This window comes from Malania oleifera, chromosome 2 (assembly GCF_029873635.1).
Source record: "Malania oleifera isolate guangnan ecotype guangnan chromosome 2, ASM2987363v1, whole genome shotgun sequence".
Classification (NCBI taxonomy): Eukaryota; Viridiplantae; Streptophyta; class Magnoliopsida; order Santalales; family Ximeniaceae; genus Malania; species Malania oleifera.
In genome coordinates, this window is record NC_080418.1 from 148290669 (window position 1) to 148310979 (window position 20311).

Here is a 20311-nt window from a genome sequence, read left to right on the forward strand (position 1 = left end):
TGGAGTGGCCACTGGTGGATTAATGAACTAGGTGGTACCAGTTGGACTATAGTAAATTGCATAACCCGAAACCAAGGGGTAGTGTTGGCATTTGTTAATATTGTATCTAAGCTGGACAGTGTTTTAAATATGCATATTTATGATTTGAAAACTAAAATGAGCAAAGTCACAGGTTTGAGTACCGAGGGAGGATCGTACAGTGTATGAGCCTCTACCCTACCCTAACCTCGGGAACACTTACTTATTATGATGCTAAATCATCTATTGTAAGAATTATTTTTATATATCTCCTATACTATCGTATTGAGAATATGTCTTATATGTAACTGTTTTCAATTGAAATAAACATATGTGGTCACACACTAATGTAATATCCTCCACTTTACTGAGAAGTGTCTCACCCCAACATACAACCTTTTTTTTTCAGGTCTTGCAAGACATCGGTCCTAGTTGATAGAGGGACTGGGAAGGTTGTATTCTGTTTAGCTTACGTAAATGCTTTGTATATGTAATAGACTTAATTCTAAATGTCTTTTGGGGGATTGTAAGAACAGGTTATGTTTTAAGTCTGGATGAATATATGAAATAAGTCAATTAGAAACTCTGGTTTGTCTTATAGATTCCATATGAATGTTTATGTTTTCTATTGTGCATGAGATTACAATTCAGAATGAACACTCGTATGTCCCTATTCAGGGCAGGTGGTATATGTATGTCTATTCAAAGACAGGTGTATTATATAGGTGTAGTAGCACTCTGGGGCCGTATAACGAGCTAGGGTGTAACAGTTGGTATTAGAGCCTTAGCCAACCGGAAGTGTGATATGGTTCACACTGCCTGGTTATGGAAATGTTCGAAACTTAGTCTACTAAGTTCTGTATATTAGACTTTACCAGAGTTTAGGATATGGATAAAACATTTGAGTTTTGCTTTGTATACTTGGAGACAAAAATCAATTGACAGACTTCTGTGTTTTTCTAGATCAATCGAAAGGTTCAGAAAATCACGGCAATCCATTGACGGTTTTGTTTCTAAGTGGAAAGGCGGAACTTGAGTTAGAATGAGAATATTAAATTAATGGAGTACGTCAATATTAAGAATGTGGATTTAGGGAACTAAGGCTATTAAGCTTCTAATGGATGTTCATAATTGTTTTTTAGGATGGAATCCAGGGACAACACTGCCAAAATAGGAGACAGTAGTAGTGAGGTTGCCGGCCATGACGCTAATAGTGACTCTACGAGTGTATTGCGGGATTTCGCACAGCAGCTCATGGCTGAGGTGGTGCAAACGAATAGGGGGCAGGACCGTCCCACAACTGAGATGGGATGCTCCATTGATCAGTTCACTAGACTGAAGCCTTCACATTTCATAGGAAGTGCAGATCCGATTCGAGCATAGAATTGGATCCAAGAGATTGAGAAGATCCTGGATGTTCTGAACTGCACAGAGAAGCAGAAGGTAACCTTTGCAACGTTCAAGTTGTCAGAAGAGGCAGAGAGATGGTGGGTGTCGATAAAGAAGATGGAGGAGCATCGACCGATACTAGTAGCGATGACGTGGGCTCGTTTCAGAGAGTTATTCTTTGAACGGTTCTTTACAGCCACGATCAGAAACGCAAAGATGAAGGAATTCATGAGCCTAACGCAGGAGTCGCTGATAGTGCAGCAGTACGCTGCCATATTCTAGGAGCTATCTTGATTTGCTTCATTCATGATACCAAATGAGGCAATGAAGGCCTGGAAGTTTTAGAGTGGTCTGAAGAAGGAGATCCGGAGGCAGACGGTGATCTTGCAGTTGCAGGACTTTGCACTGGTGGTAGACAAAGCCACTGTAGTATAGGAGAGTCTACTGAAGGACGCAGAGGTCCAGGTCCCGAAGAAAAGGCCAACGCCTCCCAGTTCTTCTTCTAGCGCAAGGCAGGATAACTGGAAGAGGAATAATAGTGGTACATGTCAGAGCACCACATCCTATCATAGTTGCCCTACGTGTGGTAAGAGGCACTCTAGGCAGTGTTGGAGGACTACAGGGGCTTGTATGCGGTGTGGTACGCAGGGACATTAGGCGAAAGATTGTCGCATACATGGAAACAACGGAGCCCCACAACAGCCATACAGAGGAGACACATAGGCGCAACGTTGTGGTCAACAAGGGGGTACAACCCAGGCTAGGGTGTATTCCCTGACTCTAGGCAACGCATAGAATGGTAGTGATGTAGTCACAAGTATCATTCACATGCTTTCTCATAAAGCTGTTATATTATTCGATTATGGGGCAACGCATTCCTTTATCTCCTGGGGATTCGTTAAATTGTGTGAATTAGAGGTGCAACAGTTAGATTATGAACTAGTAGTTGCTACGCCATCTGAGTCTATAGTCGTATGTAGCAAAGTAGTCCATGATTTTCCAGTACAAATTCAGGAGAGGGTACTACTAGTTAGCCTTATTGTGTTTGACATTCATGGCTTCGATATCATCCTAGGGATGAACTGGTTATCTTCCAGTTATGCCAGTATCGATTGCCACAGGAGAGAGGAGATGTTTAGACAGCCAGGGGAGCAGGAGTTCAAGTTCCTAAGGTCGTGTGTGCATTCTGCACCACGGATCCTTTCCTTTATGCAGGCTAGGAGATTACTCCTAGAAGGATGCCGAGGGTACCTGGCGTTTGTGAAAGACACGCTGGAAGAGGAACATAAACTTGAGGGGATTCCTATAGTGTGCAAGTTCCCAGACGTATTCTCGGAGGACTTGCCGGGATTACCACCAGATCGCGAGGTAGAGTTTGTTATAGAGTTGGTTCCAGGTATGGTGCCAATATCGAAAGCTCCATACCGTATGGCTCCAGCAGAATTGAGAGAGTTAAAGAAGAAGTTACAAGAGCTACTAGACAAGGGGTATATTCGACTGAGTGTTTCACCCTATGGAGCACCGGTGTTATTTGTAAAGAAGAAAGATGGGTCGATGAGGATGTGCATCAGCTATAGAGAGCTTAATAAGGTGACAGTAAAGAACAAATACCCGCTACCCAGGATTGATGATTTGTTTGACTAGCTACAGGATACGCAGATCTTCTCTAAGATCAACCTATGATCTGGGTATCAACAGCTAAAGGTGAAAGCAGAGGACGTTCCGAAGACAGCATTTCAAACTCGGTATGGCCATTACGAATTTATGATTATGCCTTTTGGTTTGACTAATGCACTTGCGGCATTTATGAATTTGATGAGTAGGGTCTTTCACGAATACTTAGACTGGTTCATCGTGGTATTTATAGATGACATCCTAGTGTATTCTAGAAGTGCTACAGAACATAAAGTTTATCTAAGATTGGTATTGCAAATGCTCAGGGAAAAGAGGTTATATACTAAACTAAAAAAATGCGAGTTCTGGCTGGAACAGATTGCATTTCTAGGGCATGTGTGTCCGAAGAAGGGGTGTCAGTGGATTTGAGTAAAATAGAAGTGGTAGTGGACTGGGTGAGGCCAAAGAATGTTCAGGAGGTCAGAAGTTTACTGGGTCTTACAAGATACTACCGACGGTTCGTAGAAGGGTTCTCTAGTTTAGCATGTCCATTGACGCGACTCACAAGGAAGAACGTGAAGTACGATTGGACGAATAAGTGCGAGCTGAGTTTCCAGGAGCTGAAAGAGCAATTGGTTTCTGCTCCAATTCTGACCATTCCATCTGGGGATGGTGGATTTGTTATCTTCAGTGACACTTCTAAAAGAGGTCTCGGGTGTGTCCTAAAACAGCATGGAAGAGTGATTGCTTACACTTGTCGTTAACTCAAAAGGTACGAGAAAAACTACCCAACACATGATATGGAATTAGCAGCGGTAGTATTTGCATTGAAAATTTGGAGGCACTACTTGTACAGTGAAAGGTGTGAGATTTTTACTGACCATAAAAGTCTTAAATATATTTTCACCCAAAAAGAGCTGAATATGAGACAGCCTAGATGGCTCGAGTTGATAAAAGACTATGATTGTATCATTTGCTATCACTCAGGAAAAGCAAATGTGGTAGTCGATGCCCTAAGTCGGAAGTCTATTGATGCATCAGTCTTAACAGTGAGAGTTCAGCATCAAATCTGTATGGACCTGAAAAGGTTGGGCTTAGAGGTTGTGAAAGGAAATCATCAGGCTCTTCTTACTAGCTTGGTGGCACATCCAACCTTGCAAGAGAGGATCAAAACAGCTCAAAAGGAGGACGAAGAGCTGGTAGAGGTTATGGAACGGGTACAGAGGGGTTTAAAGCCGAATTTCAATCTCTCTGATGATGGGATATTGAGATTCCACAATAGGATTTGTGTACCAAATGATGCCGAGATTAAATGGGTCATTTTGGAGGAGGCACACCGTTCGTTCTACACCGTACATCCTGGAAGTACAAAGATGTACCGAAACCTTAGGAAATCTTTCTGGTGGTCGAACATGAAAAAAGAGATTGCTCGTTTTGTAGAGTAGTGTCTGATATGTCAGCAAGTCAAGGCAGAGCACCAGAGGCCAGCAGGAACCCTTCAACCACTTGACATTCCCAAGTGGAAATGGGAGCATATCGCGATGGATTTCGTATCGAGGTTACCTACGGCTGTGCATGGGCAAAATTCTATATGGGTTGTGGTAGATCGACTGACGAAGACTACACGTTTCATTCCAATTAGAATCAGCTATTCTCTGAATAGGCTGACAAAGTTATATGTGTAGGAGATTGTACAACTCCATGGTATTCCAGTTTCTATCGTTTCAGATCGAGACCCACGCTTTACTTCTCGATTCTGAAAGAGTCTACATGATGCCTTGGGATCACAACTCACATTCAGTACGTCATTTCACCCACAGTCTGCAAAGGTCGAGCTGATTAGGGAGAGAATCAGGACAGCTCAGAGTCGGCAGAAGAATTATGCTGATACTTGCCAATGAGAGCTAGAGTTCGAGGCAGGAGATATGGTATTCGTGAAGATTGCTCCGATGAAGGGAGTAATGAGGTTTGGGAAGAAAGGGAAACTAAGCCCTCAGTACATTGAGCCATTTAAGATCTTGGAAAGGATAGGTCTGGTTTCTTATCGAGTGGCATTACCCTCAACACTATCCAGAGTTAACGACGTGTTTCACGTATTAGTGCTGAGGAGGTACGTGTCAGATCCTTCGCACATGCTGAGTTACGAACCTCTGGAGATCAGTGACGCATTAGCATACGAAGAGGTTCCAATACAAATATTAGATCAGAAGGTACAATAGTTACCGACTAAGGAGATACTGTTAGTGAAGGTATTGTGGCGTAATCACGCAGTGGAGGAAGATTCATGGGAATTAGAGTCAGAGATATACCAGAAGTACCCTCAATTATTCAGAGATAGTTAGAGATAGACAAGTAAGTAGAACAGATGGTTCAGTTTATTTTAGTTATGGTTTCGGGAGAGTTTTGTATGTGTATTGTAAACTCCCAAAGCATCACATTGTAACCACGGTATTCCACCGCCATATGTGAGGGTATGTAATAAACTTGAGCTGGAACCGTTATGTGGGTGGTTGCCGACTCTTCTGTAGAACTAAGTTATAATGTAAGGATATGCTTAGAAACGGTTAATAAATTTCGATGACGAAATTTTTGTAAGAAGGGGAAATTGTAGAGACCTAAACCCATAAAATGAGAAAAAGGGTAAAAGGGTAATTTTAGCAGGCTTCGTTGACGAAGCCAAGGTTCTCGTCGACGGAGGCCCTTCTGCGGTTCGTCGCTGAAATTCAGAGCCTCTGCGACAAAGAGATCACGACCTACAGGAAAAATATCGGACAAGGGTTCGTCGACGAATGGAAGAGGTTCGTCGACGAAGAGCCTTCTGTGGCTCATCGACGAAGGCACCATTCATCGACGAGTTTGACTAGGTCAAGGGGTTTATAAATATCATTTTTGGTTGCTTAAGGGCTGAGAAACTCAAAACACTCTCTCTCACTAGAACCAGCGAACTCTCTCTCTCTCTCTCTCTCTCTCTCTCTCTCTCTTTGATTTCTTCATTGTTCATCATCCGAACCCGCGATCCAACGTTATTACGTGGATCAGAGGGAAAACCTCTACGATTATAGCAGATTGGATCTTCGTTTTGAGAACTTCTGAGTTTTATCCCGAAATCGAGGTAAGGGTCTAAGTTCATTTTTGATTTGGTAGATTTGTAATAAATAGAATTGCATTGAAGTATTGTTCGTCGATTTATAGGTTTTAAGAACTCGGTTTGCTGTTTTGGGAGTCGTATAGTTTGTATTTCGAAATTCAGAAAAAGGTAAGGAGATTTGTTTACATCAGTCTTTTTAGAAAACCGAACCGCTAAAAAGTTAGCTTATGTTTATATGCACGTATTGACTACTTATTTGCAAAATTTCACCGAGTAAAAATGCTGGTTTTATGATTTTACGGTTTTGGTAAAAATAAAGGTTTTGGTGTATAATCTCCAAACTTTTCAAAACTTCTTTATTTGTATTAATCTTAACGTAGGAGATGCTTGAACCCTTTATTTCCTATTTAAATGATATTTATCGAGTTATATGCTATGTAGCAGATTTTTGATCAAATAAGCGTGACATATGATATGAAATGCAATATGTAAATTGGTTTAAATACATATGTGAACTATGGGAACTGGAGTTCCATTTTGCTATTTGAAAAATGTGGAAAACAGGTGTCAGTTATATACCAAGCTATATACGTAAAAAAGGTTAAACCGAGAGGTTGTGTGCCGGTTTATGCCAAGGCACGATTGAATGAGTTTGTGAAAATACTGGAACTGTACAGGTGATTTGCAAATGTGAAATAAGTTAATTCGTTTTATCATAAATTGTATATATGATATTTGAAACCGCAGCTTGTTACTATCAGAGCTTTAAAAAGTTCACTGTTATATCAGAGCCTTAAAAAGCTCACCGTTATGTGAAAGCCCTAAAAAGCTCACCGTTATAAAAGAGCCTTAAAAAGTTCAATGTTAAGCACAGTTCTGTTGCTTTATATATATATTGGATATAGTGCAACCACACATATGATTTTCAGTGTGGGTATCGAGATAGTTGGATGGATATTGGAGTGGCCACTGGTGAATTAATGGACCAAGTGGTACCAGTCGGACTATAGTAAATTGCATAACCCAAAGCCAAGGGGTAGTGTTGGCATTTGTTATTATTGTATCTAAGTTGGACAATGTTCTAAATATGCATATTTATGATTTGAAAACTAAAATGGGCAAAGTCACAATTTTGAGTACCGGGCCGAGGGATCGTACAGTGTATGGGCCTGTACCCTACCCTAACCTCGGGAACTCTCACTTGTTACGATGCTAAGCCATCTATCGTAAGAATTATGTTTATATATCTCCTATATTACAGTATTAAGAATATGTCTTATATGTAACTGTTTTTAATTGAAATAAACGCATGTGGTCACACACTGATATAATATTTTCCACCTTACTGAGAAGTGTCTTACCCCAATATACAACCTTTCTTTTAGATCCTGCAAGACGTCGGTCATAGTTGATAGAGGGACTGGAAAGGTCATATTCTATTTAGCTTACATAAGTGTTTTGTATATTTAATAGACTTAGTTCTGAACGTCTTTTAAGGGATTGTAAGAACAAGTTATGCCTTAAGTTTGGATGAATGTATGAAATAAGTCAGTTAGAAACTCCGGTTTGTCTTATAGATTCCATATGAATGTTTATGTTTTCCGTTGTGCATGAGATTACAATTTAGAATGAACACCCGTATGTCCCTATTCAGAGACAGGCGTAATAGCACTCTGAGGTCGTATAACGAGTCGGGGCGTTACAGTTGGTATCAGAGCCTTAGCCAGCCGGAAGTGTGATATGGTTCACACTGCCTAGTTATGGAAATGTTTGGAACATAGGTTGCTAGGTTCTGTAGATTAGACTTTACCAGAGTTTAGGATATGGATAAAACATTTGAATTTTTCTTTGTATACCTGGAGACAAAAATTCATTGACAGACTTCTGTGTTTTTCTAGATCAATCGAAAGGTTCAAAAAATCATGACAATCCATTGACAATTTTGTTTCCGAGTGGAAGGGCGGAACTTGAGTTAGAATGAGACTGTTAAATTAATGGAGAATGTCAATATTAAGAATGTGGATTTAGGGAACTAAGTCGATAGTATTGTAATATTAGCTGGTACTTAGGCTATTAAGCTTCTAATGGATGTTCACAATTACTTTTCAGGATTGAATCCAGGGACAATACTGCCAACGTGGGAGGCAGTAGTAGTGAGGGTGCCGGCCATGAGATTGTTAGTGACTTTACAAGTGTATTGCGAGATTTCACACAGGAGCTCAGGGCTGAGATGGTGCGAATGTATAGGGGGTAGGACCGTCCCACCATTGAGATGGGATGCTCCACTGATCAGTTCACTAAAATGAAGCCTTCGGTTTTCATAGGAAGTGCATATCCAATTCGAACGGAGAATTGGATCCAGGAGATCAAGAAGATCCTAGATGCTCTGAACTGCACAATGAAGTAGAAGGTAACCTTTGCAACGTTCAAGTTGTTAGGGGAGACTGAGAGATGGTGGGTGTTGGTAAAGAAGATAGAGGAGCATTGACCGATACTAGTAGCAATGACGTGGGCCTGTTTCAGAGAGTTATTCTTTGGACGGTACTTTTCGGCCACAGTCAGAAATGCGAAGATGGAGGAATTCATTAGCTTGGCGCAGAAGTCGCTGACAGTGCAGCAATACGCTGCCAGATTCCAAGAGCTATCCCGATTTGCTCCATTCATGATACCGAATGAGGCAATGAAGGCCTGGAAGTTTTAGAGTGGTCTGAAGAAGGAGATCCGGAGGCAGACGGTGATCTTGCAATTGCAGGACTTTGCACTGTTGGTAGACAAAGTTACCGTAGCAGAGGAGAGTCTGCTGGAGCACGCGGAGGTCCAGGTCCTGAAGAAGAGGCTAGCGCCTCCCAGTTCTTCTTCTGGGGCAAGGCAGGGTAACTGGAAGAGGAACAGTAATGGTACATCTCAGAGCACCACATCCTATCGTAGTTGCCCTACATGTGGTAAGAGGCACTCTTGGCAGTGCTGAAGGACTACAGGGGCTTGTATACGGTGTGGTAGGCAGGGACATCAGGCGAAAGATTATCACATGCAGGGAAGCAACGGAGTCCCACAACAACCATACAGAGGAGATACACAGGCGCAGCATGGTGGTCAACAGGGGGGTACAGCCCAGGCTATGGTGTATTCCCTGACTCCAGGTGACGCAGAGAATGATGGTGATGTAGTCACAAGTATCATTTACATGTTTTCTCATACAGCTATTATATTATTCGATTCTGGAGTAAAGCATTCCTTTATCTCCCGGGGATTCATTAAACTGTGTGGATTAGAGGCGCAACAGTTAGATTATGAACTGGTAGATGCTATGCCATCTGGGTCTGTAGTCGTATGTAGCAAAGAAATCCGAGATTTCCCAGTTGAAATTCAGGAAAGGGTACTACCAGTTAGCCTTATTGTGTTTGACATGCATGGCTTCGATATCATCCTAGAGATGAACTAGTTATCTGTCAATTATGCCAGTATCGATTGCCACATGAGAGAGGTGATGTTTAAACCGCTAAGGGAGCAAGAGTTCAAGTTCCTAAGGTGGTGTGCGTTCTATACCACTGATCCTTTCCGCTATGCAGGCTAGGAGATTACTCTCGGAAGGATGCCGAGGGTACCTGGCATTTGTGAAAGACACGTTGGAAGAGGAACGTAAACTGGAGGGAATTCCTATAGTGTGCGAGTTCCCAGACGTATTCCCCGAGGACTTGTCAGGATTACCACCAGATCGCGAGGTGGAGTTTGTTATAGAGTTGGTTCCATGTACGGCGCCAATATCGAAAGCTCCATACCGTATGGCTCCAGCAGAATTGAGAGAGTTAAAGGAGCAGTTACAGGAGCTACTAAACAAGGGGTATATTCGACCGAGCGTTTCACCCTAGGGAGCACCGGTGTTCCATCTTTACATATATATATTATTTTATTATTTACTATACGTATTGCTTAGGAAGGGAGTGCAAACGAAAGTGAGAATGGGCTTCCTAATATTTTACCTTACTCAACTCATGTATATATATTTTTTAAGTCATTACAAGAGAGGTGTCTCCACCCTGAAAAAGAGATGTGTCTCCACCTACTAAATGGAGGAATTAGTGAAATCCTCATAACAAGTTGCTTGAGGCAAGGACGTAAGCATGTTGCCGAACCTTGTAAAAAATACTGGTGTTACTCTTTCTCTTATCTCTTTTACTTTTCAAGTATATTGATTTGTGAATGTTGTGTATGTTGTGAATGTGCTATATTGTTTTGTGAATGATTTAAATACTTATATTAATCAAACTCTACTATAGTTACAACTATAGGTTTGATTTATTCTGCTGAAACTTTTTGTATTGTTTCAATCACTCATTTAAGTTACTGTATAAACTATTTTGTGTGGCTGAAAATATTCTTATCAATATTAATTTGTTGCAAGCATTGTCAATAGTGTGTGACTGAATATATATTGAAATCACATATTAATCTCTTTCATATTTAGGAATATCAAAATTGGTATAGTTGTTTGCTGAAAATAGTTCTGTGGTGATTAGAGTATTTAGATCACTTGTGAAAAACAAATTAAGATAGATTAAACTTCTGTATTAAATTTTAAAATACCCAATTCACCCCCCTCTTGAGATTACACCTCAACTTTCACCCACTACATACACTTTTTTTTTTCTAAAACCCACAATAGAACTTCCCTATGTACCCTATCATGTGCTTTCTCTAAGTCAATAAATACTATATGCAAGTTCCTTTTCTTTTCCTTAACTTTTCCATTAATCTTCTTAAAAGATATATAACTTTTGTGGTAGATCTTTTAGGCATAAAATCAAATTAATTTTCTGAGACCTCCATTTCTATCTTTAATCTTTATTCAACTACCATTTCCTACAATTTCATCGTATGACTCTTAAGTTTAATTCGACGATAGTTGTTACACTTTTGAATATCTCTTTTATTTTGTATTTAGGTATTAAAGTGTTTTCCCTCCATTCATCTGACATTTTCTTAGTTTTTATAATTGTGTTAAATAAATTAATTAAGCATATAATTTTGTTATCACCTAAGCATTTCCAAACTTCAATTGGGATGTAATTCAATCCTATAGTTTTTTCCATTTTTCATCCTTTTTTAGTGCAAACTTAACTTTGTTAACTCTAATTTTGCGAATAAATATCATATTTTTAGTATTTTCCTCATTTGTCAATTCTAAGTTTAAGTCTTCTATTTTATTTTCATTAAACAACTTACTAAAATAATTTCACCATCTATCTTTTATGTCTTCACCCTTAATCAATACGATATTATTTTCACTTTTTATACATTTTACAATCCTAAGTAATTACTCTTCCTTTCTCTACCTTTATCAAATTTAAATATATCTTTTTCCCCTTTTTTTGTATTTAATCCATCATACAAACTATTAAATGATCTGTATTTAACTTCACTTAACGACTTTTTTTTGCATATTTTCTCGTCTCTTTATATTTTTCAAAGTTATCCATGTTTTTATATTTTTGTCACGTTTTATACCAAATTCTTTGTCTTTACAATTTTTTGAACATCTTTATCCTACTACCAACTTTCTTTGCTATTTGAAAATCTTACCATTGATTCACCCAAAATCTCTTTTTGCTATCATTTTAATAGAGCTAGTTAATATGCTCTAAAAAGTATTTGTATCTATCTTATCCTTTATAGTCTAATCCTTATTTTGGTCATTTTATCTTTAAATTTTATTATATTTTCTCCCTTTAAGTTCCACCACCTAATTCTCTTACATTGGTTTATTATCTTTTGTCTTCCATTTTTTAATACATATATCTAACACTAAGACTTTATATTGTCTGGTTAAGCTTTCACTTGAAATAACTTTACAATCCTTATATGATAAACGATCTACCCTCCTAGTTAAAAAAAAAATATCTATTTGACTTCTATTTAGTCTACTTTTAAAGGTTATTAAGTGTTCTTCTCTCTTCTTAAAACAAGTATTCATTGTGATAAAATCATATGACACAACAAAATCTAAGATCATCTCCTTAGGCTCATTTTTGTCTTCATATCCATATCCTATATGTATCATCTCATAACCTTTATTATTTCTTCCAACATGTCCCATACAAATCTCCTCTTATGAGTATCTTCTCAATCCTTAATATACTTTGTATAATACTATCCATATCTTCCCAAAATTATCACTCAAGATTTTTCTTTTAAGCTTACTTAAAGAGCATAAACACTAATTATATTTACTACTTGGCTTAATACCATCTTGATTTTTAAAATTCTTTCCTCCAATCTATTTACATTAACAACACCATGTAAGTTATTGCCTACAATAGTTCCTATTACATTCTTATGTCTTTTTTTTTTTTTTTTTTTTTTTATTCCAATATACCAAAGTTTATATCTTGATTTATCAATTTATCTACCTACCCCCCACCCCCCCACCCCACTTAATTTATTAAAGGCAAATTATATTAATTTTTCTTCAAATCATTGTATCTACAATTTCAATGTTTTTACCTGGAATTGTCTCTATATTCAAGTTGCTAATCTAATCCTAATTTCCTAAACTAACTTCTTTACCTACCCACGTCCAGAATGATGCAAGAACCCTCACATATTTGACACCACACCCGAGCGTCAACACAGCACGTCACTTCGAGGCGATGACCTAGCCCACCCTCGCCCACTTTTCGCTACATTCAAGTGGTACAAGTGCAACACAACACTAGTAGGGAATGTCCCAGCAAATATTTTGGTAAGAATTTACATCATAGTGATCTAACAAATTTTACGTTGGCTATCAGTTACCTAACGCAACCCTCCTCCTTTATTTGGACTTGGGACCGACTATGTGTAAAAAAAATTAGGACATTAACTGCATCACAGGCGGAGTTAAGCTCTGGTTAATTACTGCATCAAAATGAACAAGCATCTGATCTATTTTTTATCTAATCTATCGAATTTATTATCTCACAAAACATATAAATCGGGTGCAAAGGAAATCAAACTATACAACTTACATTAAAAGCTTTGAAAAGTTTAAGGGCTTTTTTTTTAATGATGAACTAGCTTCCCACACACCACACTTGGCTGACCATTGATGGTAAGAACCCTTGTAATCTTCCTGCCACTTTTGTCCTTTGTCTTGATATTATAATCTTGCAGCCAAATAGGCAGCCACTGCAAAAGGGTAGGATTGAAGGATTAAAAGAAAATCAGCATCTAGACAAGCAAATAAACTGAATCCATCATGCTTCTATGGAACGTAATTCAAATAGACGAGTTAAATTTGTAGTTTAAGTGGAAAGCATAAGCATGTGCATGTAAGTGACTTCGAGGCCCCCCCCCCCCCCCTTCCCTTTTTTTATTTGGATGAATTTGTGCAATGCACTTGGCAAGGACATGTTACGAGGATGAGCTTGTCGAGCATTCCTGATCCTTTGGGAAGGAGACGTAAATGTAAATATCTCATTCTTCATAGTATTATAAACTAGATCATGGAGGATGACTGGCTTAGAGATGTGGGGCAGTTGCTCGTACTTGGTTACCCAAGATTTTGGAAGGAGCTCCAAGAGTTCCTCTAGGTAATTGCCTTGGGATATGGACATGGCTAGATTTTTATAGCTTTTAAGAAGCAACTTTTAGCTTCTTCGGGGGCTTTTAGAAGTTGGAAACCGAAAGTTTTAAAAGATAAAAGTTGACCTTTTGGGGGCATCTCTATTTATTTTTTTTTTTCATATATTACAAAATTGCTCAGATATTATTTACGTCTCTTAAAACGACATCTCCATTTTTTTGTCATTGCAAACATTTTATCCAATTTACAACTTTTTTGTCGAACACTCAACATCAACTTCTTCTCGACAACTCATTTTTCACACAGGAGCCAAACAATTGCAAAAGTTATATAACTCTGAATTAACTCATTTCCTCAACTCCTTTTCAAGAGCTCATTTCATTAATCATAAAAAGTACCAAACTAAGCCTTCACAGTCCTCAGACTATCTAAAAGAATTAACTTACGCTCTAAACTTAAAGTCAATTTTCCAAAATTTTCCATCAGATAGACTACCAAAAGGATGATCTTCTCATTAACACCACTGGAAACACATTTCAGCAACAAACAGCTTGCTCATGTAACATGTATGCATAGAAGAAATAATTACACCGCCAAACATTCTAGTTTAATATTAAAAAACAAATATCATTTCTATTTCTAATTTTCCAATTAATTACAAAAATACCATCTTGTTTTCCAGTTTTTTGGCATTTATACATAGAACTCGAAAAACAATAGAAAGACATTTTCTCAAATTTCCTACAATATTTTTTTGGAAAATTGAAAAATAAGGTGGAACTTATGTGATTCTTCAGAAAACTGGAAATGGAAAGTGACAAAACGTTTCCACAACTAAAGAAGCCCTTAGCATAGAAGTATAAGAGTGGAATTAAATAATAGATCTTTTTTTTTCTATTTTTGAGGGTGGAATAACTTACTTAAAAGCTCGGCATTATGCGCCCATTGTACATTTTGTCAAGTAACTCCCGCGCATCAGGCCTCCTAAGAAGACCTTTATTATTGGGTAAACCAGTCCCTAAACAAACAGGGCACACCAGTTTCCCTCGACCTGCACCACATTAAATCCAGAAATAGCTGAGAATCATCATGTCCTATTGCTCAGACAAAAAATCGTATACATGTTACAAGCAGTTATAAAACTGACAAACTTTCAACATCATAGTATGAATAAGAAACAATGACAACTCGAGCAATCATGGAGCATCTTGAGAATTTGACATCCCCACATCAATATCCATCTTATATGGCAATAACAACATCAGTCGGCATTAATCACCAACTCTTTAGTCAAATGTTTCCTGGAATGTTCAAGACAACTAGATGGACCACTAACAAATATTTTGCCAGCTCAACCACTAACAAATATTTTGCCAGCTCAAAGAGATCACTTAAAGGTAGCCAAACAAGTGATAACAAATTTTCATGACATTCTATATCAAAAGAAATTCAAGTGGATACTTGAACAGAACTACACAATTTTTTTCAGAAAATATGTTCCCCCCAAGGTGAACAGATTAGCAGGATTTTATGATTATTTTAGTATTCAGTTGATTAATGGACAATCATTGTATTTTGGTCAGTATTTTCATAGTTTGGAGCAGAAAAGACCATAATTAGAACTTATTTAGAAGATAATCAGTAGATTTTAGGTAGTCTTACGTTTCCTTTTAATTAGAGCCATAATTCAAACAAATTTAGAGGATAACTAGTAAAGTTTATGTTTATGTTTCCTCTCTTGTTTGCCAAGGCATAATAATCTAAGTAAAAACACCCATTTGAAGGATTGCAGCTATTGATGAATGATAATTGAAATCCTCTTTGATGCCAAATTCTCTCACCATTCTTTTAAACTACAACCCTAATTTCTTCCCCTTCTTCCTTATTTCTCTTATTCCTCTCTTCTATTGCTCCTCTTCTATGATTGTGTTCTCTCTTTCTTTCTCCTATCTTCTTTCTAGAGCTAAAGGGCTTGAAAAAGTACTAGTTTTTCAGAGCTAAAACAGTAGATATTTGAACCTCTGCATGTGAAAAATCAAGGCAAGAAAAAGATAAGACTTGAGAAACAACAGCAGTAAACAATTCAACTACAATTTTGAAGTTATCATAAAATAATAATTATCCCCACCTAAACAGTTGGATAGACCAGTAAAATACTAAGATACTAAGCTTGCATTCTGCAAGCACTCATCTTGTTTTTACAATCTGAAATCATATAGTTTCTGTCTTTAAAAGCAAGAGAACAGCTTTCAAAATGTTCACCAAATGCTCGGTTACATCCAACAAGAGATGGAATTATTCCGTTGCAACATTCAGAAGTATCCATTTCCAGCCTAACAGCATCTGAAATGAGTAACTTTTTGCATGTTCAGAAATTTTAAAGGATGTCAAGATTCAAAAGTTTTTCCTCCAACCACAATGATTTGGTTTTTCAGTATTCAGCCCATTGTAGTGATGATCTCTCTCTCAAATGCCATGGAACTGAAGAGGTAGTGGGGGACAAAACTTGGAATGGTTCAATTTCAGTTGGCAGTTCATCTGTCAGTCAACTAACTTGATAATCTAGTCCAGTAGCTAATACAAATTACAAAACTAGGAGGGCAAGGAAAAGCATATTACCATAACAATTTGGACATTCAGTAAACTCGTAAACATCTTTAGCCCGTTTTCTGTTGAGAGCTTTCCATTTTCCTGTACCACCACACATATCACCTAAATGAAAGGTAAACAAACATCTTACAAACCCAAATGGGGTACCAGAACTTAAAGAAAGATAGATGTAATGAATGTTTGAATTGCAGATATCCAAAAGAGTCACATCTATCAGGTTTTTACATGACTACTCTGCACATTTTTTCACTTAAATTTTGTCTGGTCTTGCAATGTGAAGACCGATGAGTTCAGATCACTCAACAAAATTTTACATGGCTACTTAACAAGAAAGAGGAAGATAAATGTGAAAAACTCTATATGCACCTGATTAAAGAGAGAGATCCAAACAAGAAAAGGACAAAAGGACATAATGAAGTGAGTATAGATCAAACAGATGATGAATAACTTGCTTTCCCCCGTGCTGAATGATGTAGCACTGGGAAGAGGAGACCATTCATGATCTAGAAACAGAAGTTTCCCCCTGATGGTTTCAATTTTTATTGGACATGTCTAGAGGAGCTAAAGACATAAGTTGGGCATAAAATTATCAAGGGTACACAAACTCAAATTCATAAAGAAATGAGTAAGAAACTGTTTTGAGTGAAAAGACCTTTCAAATTTTGCGCACTTCAGAAGTCATACGCATGCTATAGAAATATTCGAATGATGCAATCTAAGAAACCAAATGGAGATATTATATAAGTTAAATCAGCACTTACATAGTATAACACCGCCACCCCCACAATTACGACAAACAGGCCGTTCTTTTCCTTCCAGAGCAGATGCTTTGGACATAGAAATAGAAGTAGGAAAGCTTATCAATGCAACACTTGAACATAAATGTGTAAGGCACCTACGTCGTGAGACTGTTAGCGAAGAACCCTGCCACAAAACCAGTAATCTCTACTGAACAGATGGAAGTTTTAATATAAAGTTTATAAGAAACTAGGATAGGGCAGGATTACTAGATTTACCTGATACACATACTCTTGGGGGGGAGGGGGGGTAAAAGTGATTCTTGTTAAGAAATACTCATGTAAGATGTACGTACAATGACTATTTATCAGTCAATTCCAGAAAATTATTGGGGCACTTAGTTGGAACTTGGAAGAAACATATTATGCTGCCCTACACAGCTAAAAAGAGTGTAGCAATGCCAACTCATGTTTCCCACAAACACGATGAAAATAGCAACAAATGAAAGTACCTCTTGATTGATTGTTTCCACAATTATTCAGCTGTGTTATTTAAATTTAAAACCCTGCTGTTTATAACTGTTTTGGAATTCTTTTAGAATCAACTATGAATATGATCTGTTGAATGTCTCTGCATTATCATATATCAGACTCATGACACAACCAGCAGCTTAGCATTTTAAGAAACTAGAATACTACTTTATGAAACAATTGGCACAACCAAACACAGAGGAGCAACATGTAAGTCATTTATAGGAGCAATACTTTGACAACCGCCCTCTACCAAGAAATTCTTTCACAAAACAAAATTGAGCTCATTAATATAGCAGATACTGATTTTTTTTTTTTTAAATAAAAAAATAAAGAGTAAAGAGAAACCTTTGTCTTTGATAATTCAGATGAATCATCTGAAGCTCCTGTGGTGCAGCTCTTATCTTCCAAGCTGAATTTCACATGAAGTCCAACTGTCTTCAAAATGTCTGTCATTTATCACAAAAGATTGAATATTCCAAAATGCAGAGGAACTAATAAGTAAATTAGCAACCAAAAGTTAAAGAATAAATAAATAAAAAGGGACAAACAACTAGGGAAAAATGAAAAAGATGCATATCATAGGGAGCCAATTTGCCACAATGTATTTTAGATATAATTTAAAGTAAAAATATATCATCATGAATTGGACACAGGTGGGTGGCTCATATAATAAACTTAGTTGCTGCATTATGAATTGTATATATATTGAAAATAAATCCATTATCTTGAAGAGAGACATTGCAGAGAACAACATTCATCATCACAACTTATGACGAACCAAAATTCAAGGCTCCGTCTGCTTCGTTTGGAACATGAAAAACCCAAAGAGAGGAAAATATGAAAGAATCATTTTTTTGGTTTGGCTATCAATTGAGAGAAGACAGATAACTAAGCTTCACTTTTTTTTTTTTTCTTAACTTTCAACTATATTTGAACAATTTTCCTTTCTTTATAATATTTGAGAGAGACAGAAAATACAACCATTTCCTTCTTATTCTACTCCTTCCATTTTTTTTTTCAAACAAAATCTCTAATCCAAATGGAACCCTAATGATACAATTTTGTTTTATGTCATTCTAATTGGTTTATTTATTTATGCTTTTTTTAATTAAAAAAAAAATCTTAAAACTACTGCATCCTCAGCAGATGGTGGAGTTATATGTTACTGTAAGGGAGCCTTTGGAAAATAAATTTTATTACAAAAATATCACTTTTTTTTTCAGTGTTCTAACATTGATAAGAACAACTTGGAAAACAATTATTAGATAATCCAAGTTTGCCGCACAAATATTGAAAATAAATAAATAAATAAATAAAAATAAAGAAGAAAAAAACCCCGGAAACAAAGTGGCATTTTTACAATTCTGTTAGAGAAGCAGAGTTTACATATAGGGTGACCCATTTCAAATCGAGGCCATCCTGAAATGGGAAATCTTGGTTAACGTTTCGGGCAAAGGAAAAGACCCAGAAAATTGGGAAAACAAAACGAAAACTCTACAACCTTAATATGATGTCAAATTAGATTGATACTCCAAGTGACTAATCCAAACAAATTTTAGATTCAGAGAAACAAGAAACCACTGAAATTCACACATGAAAAGAATAGCCTAGAGAGAGAGAGAGAGAGAGAGAGAGAGAGAGAGCTCACAGTTGTTTGAGGAGAGTGGTGAGGTCAGAGAAGGGCGAATGGTGGGTGAGAGTGGAGGAGATGAGAGATGAGAAGCCATTCCCATTCCAACTCTCATGTTTCTCACTCTCGCTGCTGCGAAATGGGATAAAAGGGATATGATTGACGAACGACGCTTCATCCATACCAAGGGAAGAGGTGTCATTTTTCAAGGAGTTTTTTCCCGTTTTATAATTGAAAAAAATAAAATATAAAATAACACTCTGATTGAAAAAAAATTTTTCAAAATAATGCTCACGTATGCTGTGAGATTTAAAAGCGATGCCAATGAGAAGCTGACGCGTGACAGAGTGCAGAGAAAATTTCGGAGCTTCATGCTGCGAGATTTAAAGACTCAGACGAACACGGTAGTGACATGTGACAGTGGGAAAATCTCGCAGGTTAGTCCTGCGAGATTTGTGGCTCTATTTACCCCCCTTTTTTACAAATTTAAATTTAAATAATAAACATTCCCTTTTAATAAATTTAATCATAACTTTCCCTTAAAAATATAATTTAAACTTAAATTTTAATTTTTTAAATTGTAAATATATAATTTAAAAAAAAATTTACATAAAAAAATTATTGATTATAAATAAGTATTTTGTCATAAAAATTTGGATAAAATCCAAAAAAAAATTTCAAAATATGATTCTAACCCCTGAATTTACAAAAATTACTACAAAATTTCTTATAATTGAATTTTATTGACGAAATGAATATTTTGTTAGTTAACTATTAAATGCATGTGGAATAACAAAATTTGTCCTTAATAAAATGATATTTTAAAATGAGTAGATTAGAGACTGAATAAAAATTTCGAATTGAATGCTTTGATGCTTTGTGCCAACTAATTCTTTAAGTATGACAAAATAATTTGTATTATTTCAAAATTTTCTAAAAATATAATTAGAAAAAATAAATTTCTCAATAAGTTATAAAAATGCCTAATAATTATAATGCTGCAAAATGTTTATTGGATGTAATATTTAAAATTAATAATTAAACATTTTGCAAGACAAAGTTAAATTTATTATTTAAATTTAAATTTAAATTTGTAAAAAGGGAAAGTTATAATTAAATTTAAATTATAA

At 36.8% G+C, this 20311-nt stretch overlaps 1 protein-coding gene across 2 annotated transcripts; it reads right to left on the reverse strand.

The window, feature by feature from the left end:
- Positions 1-13014: 13014 nt before the first annotated feature.
- LOC131149304 (protein PHOTOSYSTEM I ASSEMBLY 2, chloroplastic) lies at positions 13015-19403 on the reverse strand. 2 transcript variants are annotated; one of them, XM_058099646.1, is made up of 6 exons: positions 19200-19403; positions 17897-17997; positions 17042-17204; positions 16290-16382; positions 14591-14721; positions 13015-13273 (listed from the first exon to the last, which is right to left on the reverse strand). In XM_058099646.1, the coding sequence occupies exons 1-5, from the start codon at positions 19381-19383 to the stop codon at positions 14591-14593; spliced, it is 672 nt and encodes a 223-aa protein (XP_057955629.1). In that variant the 5' UTR covers positions 19384-19403; the 3' UTR covers positions 13015-13273. The 2 variants fall into 2 exon arrangements, with proteins under 2 accessions (XP_057955629.1, XP_057955628.1); XM_058099645.1 differs by lacking the exon at positions 13015-13273 and having other exon boundaries at positions 14284-14721; positions 19200-19375.
- Between the last annotated feature and the right edge of the window lie 908 nt (positions 19404-20311).

Excerpts from the sequence above, each read along its gene's own strand:
- LOC131149304 (XM_058099646.1), bottom strand. The coding sequence starts at position 19,383 with ATGACACCTCTTCCCTTGGTATGGATGAAGCGTCGTTCGTCAATCATA. Across the intron at positions 17,998-19,199 it reads ACCACTCTCCTCAAACAACT|ACATTTTGAAGACAGTTGGA; the intron begins GTGAGCTCTCTC and ends GATAAATGACAG. Across the intron at positions 17,205-17,896 it reads CTGAATTATCAAAGACAAAG|GGTTCTTCGCTAACAGTCTC; the intron begins GTTTCTCTTTAC and ends GTTTTGTGGCAG.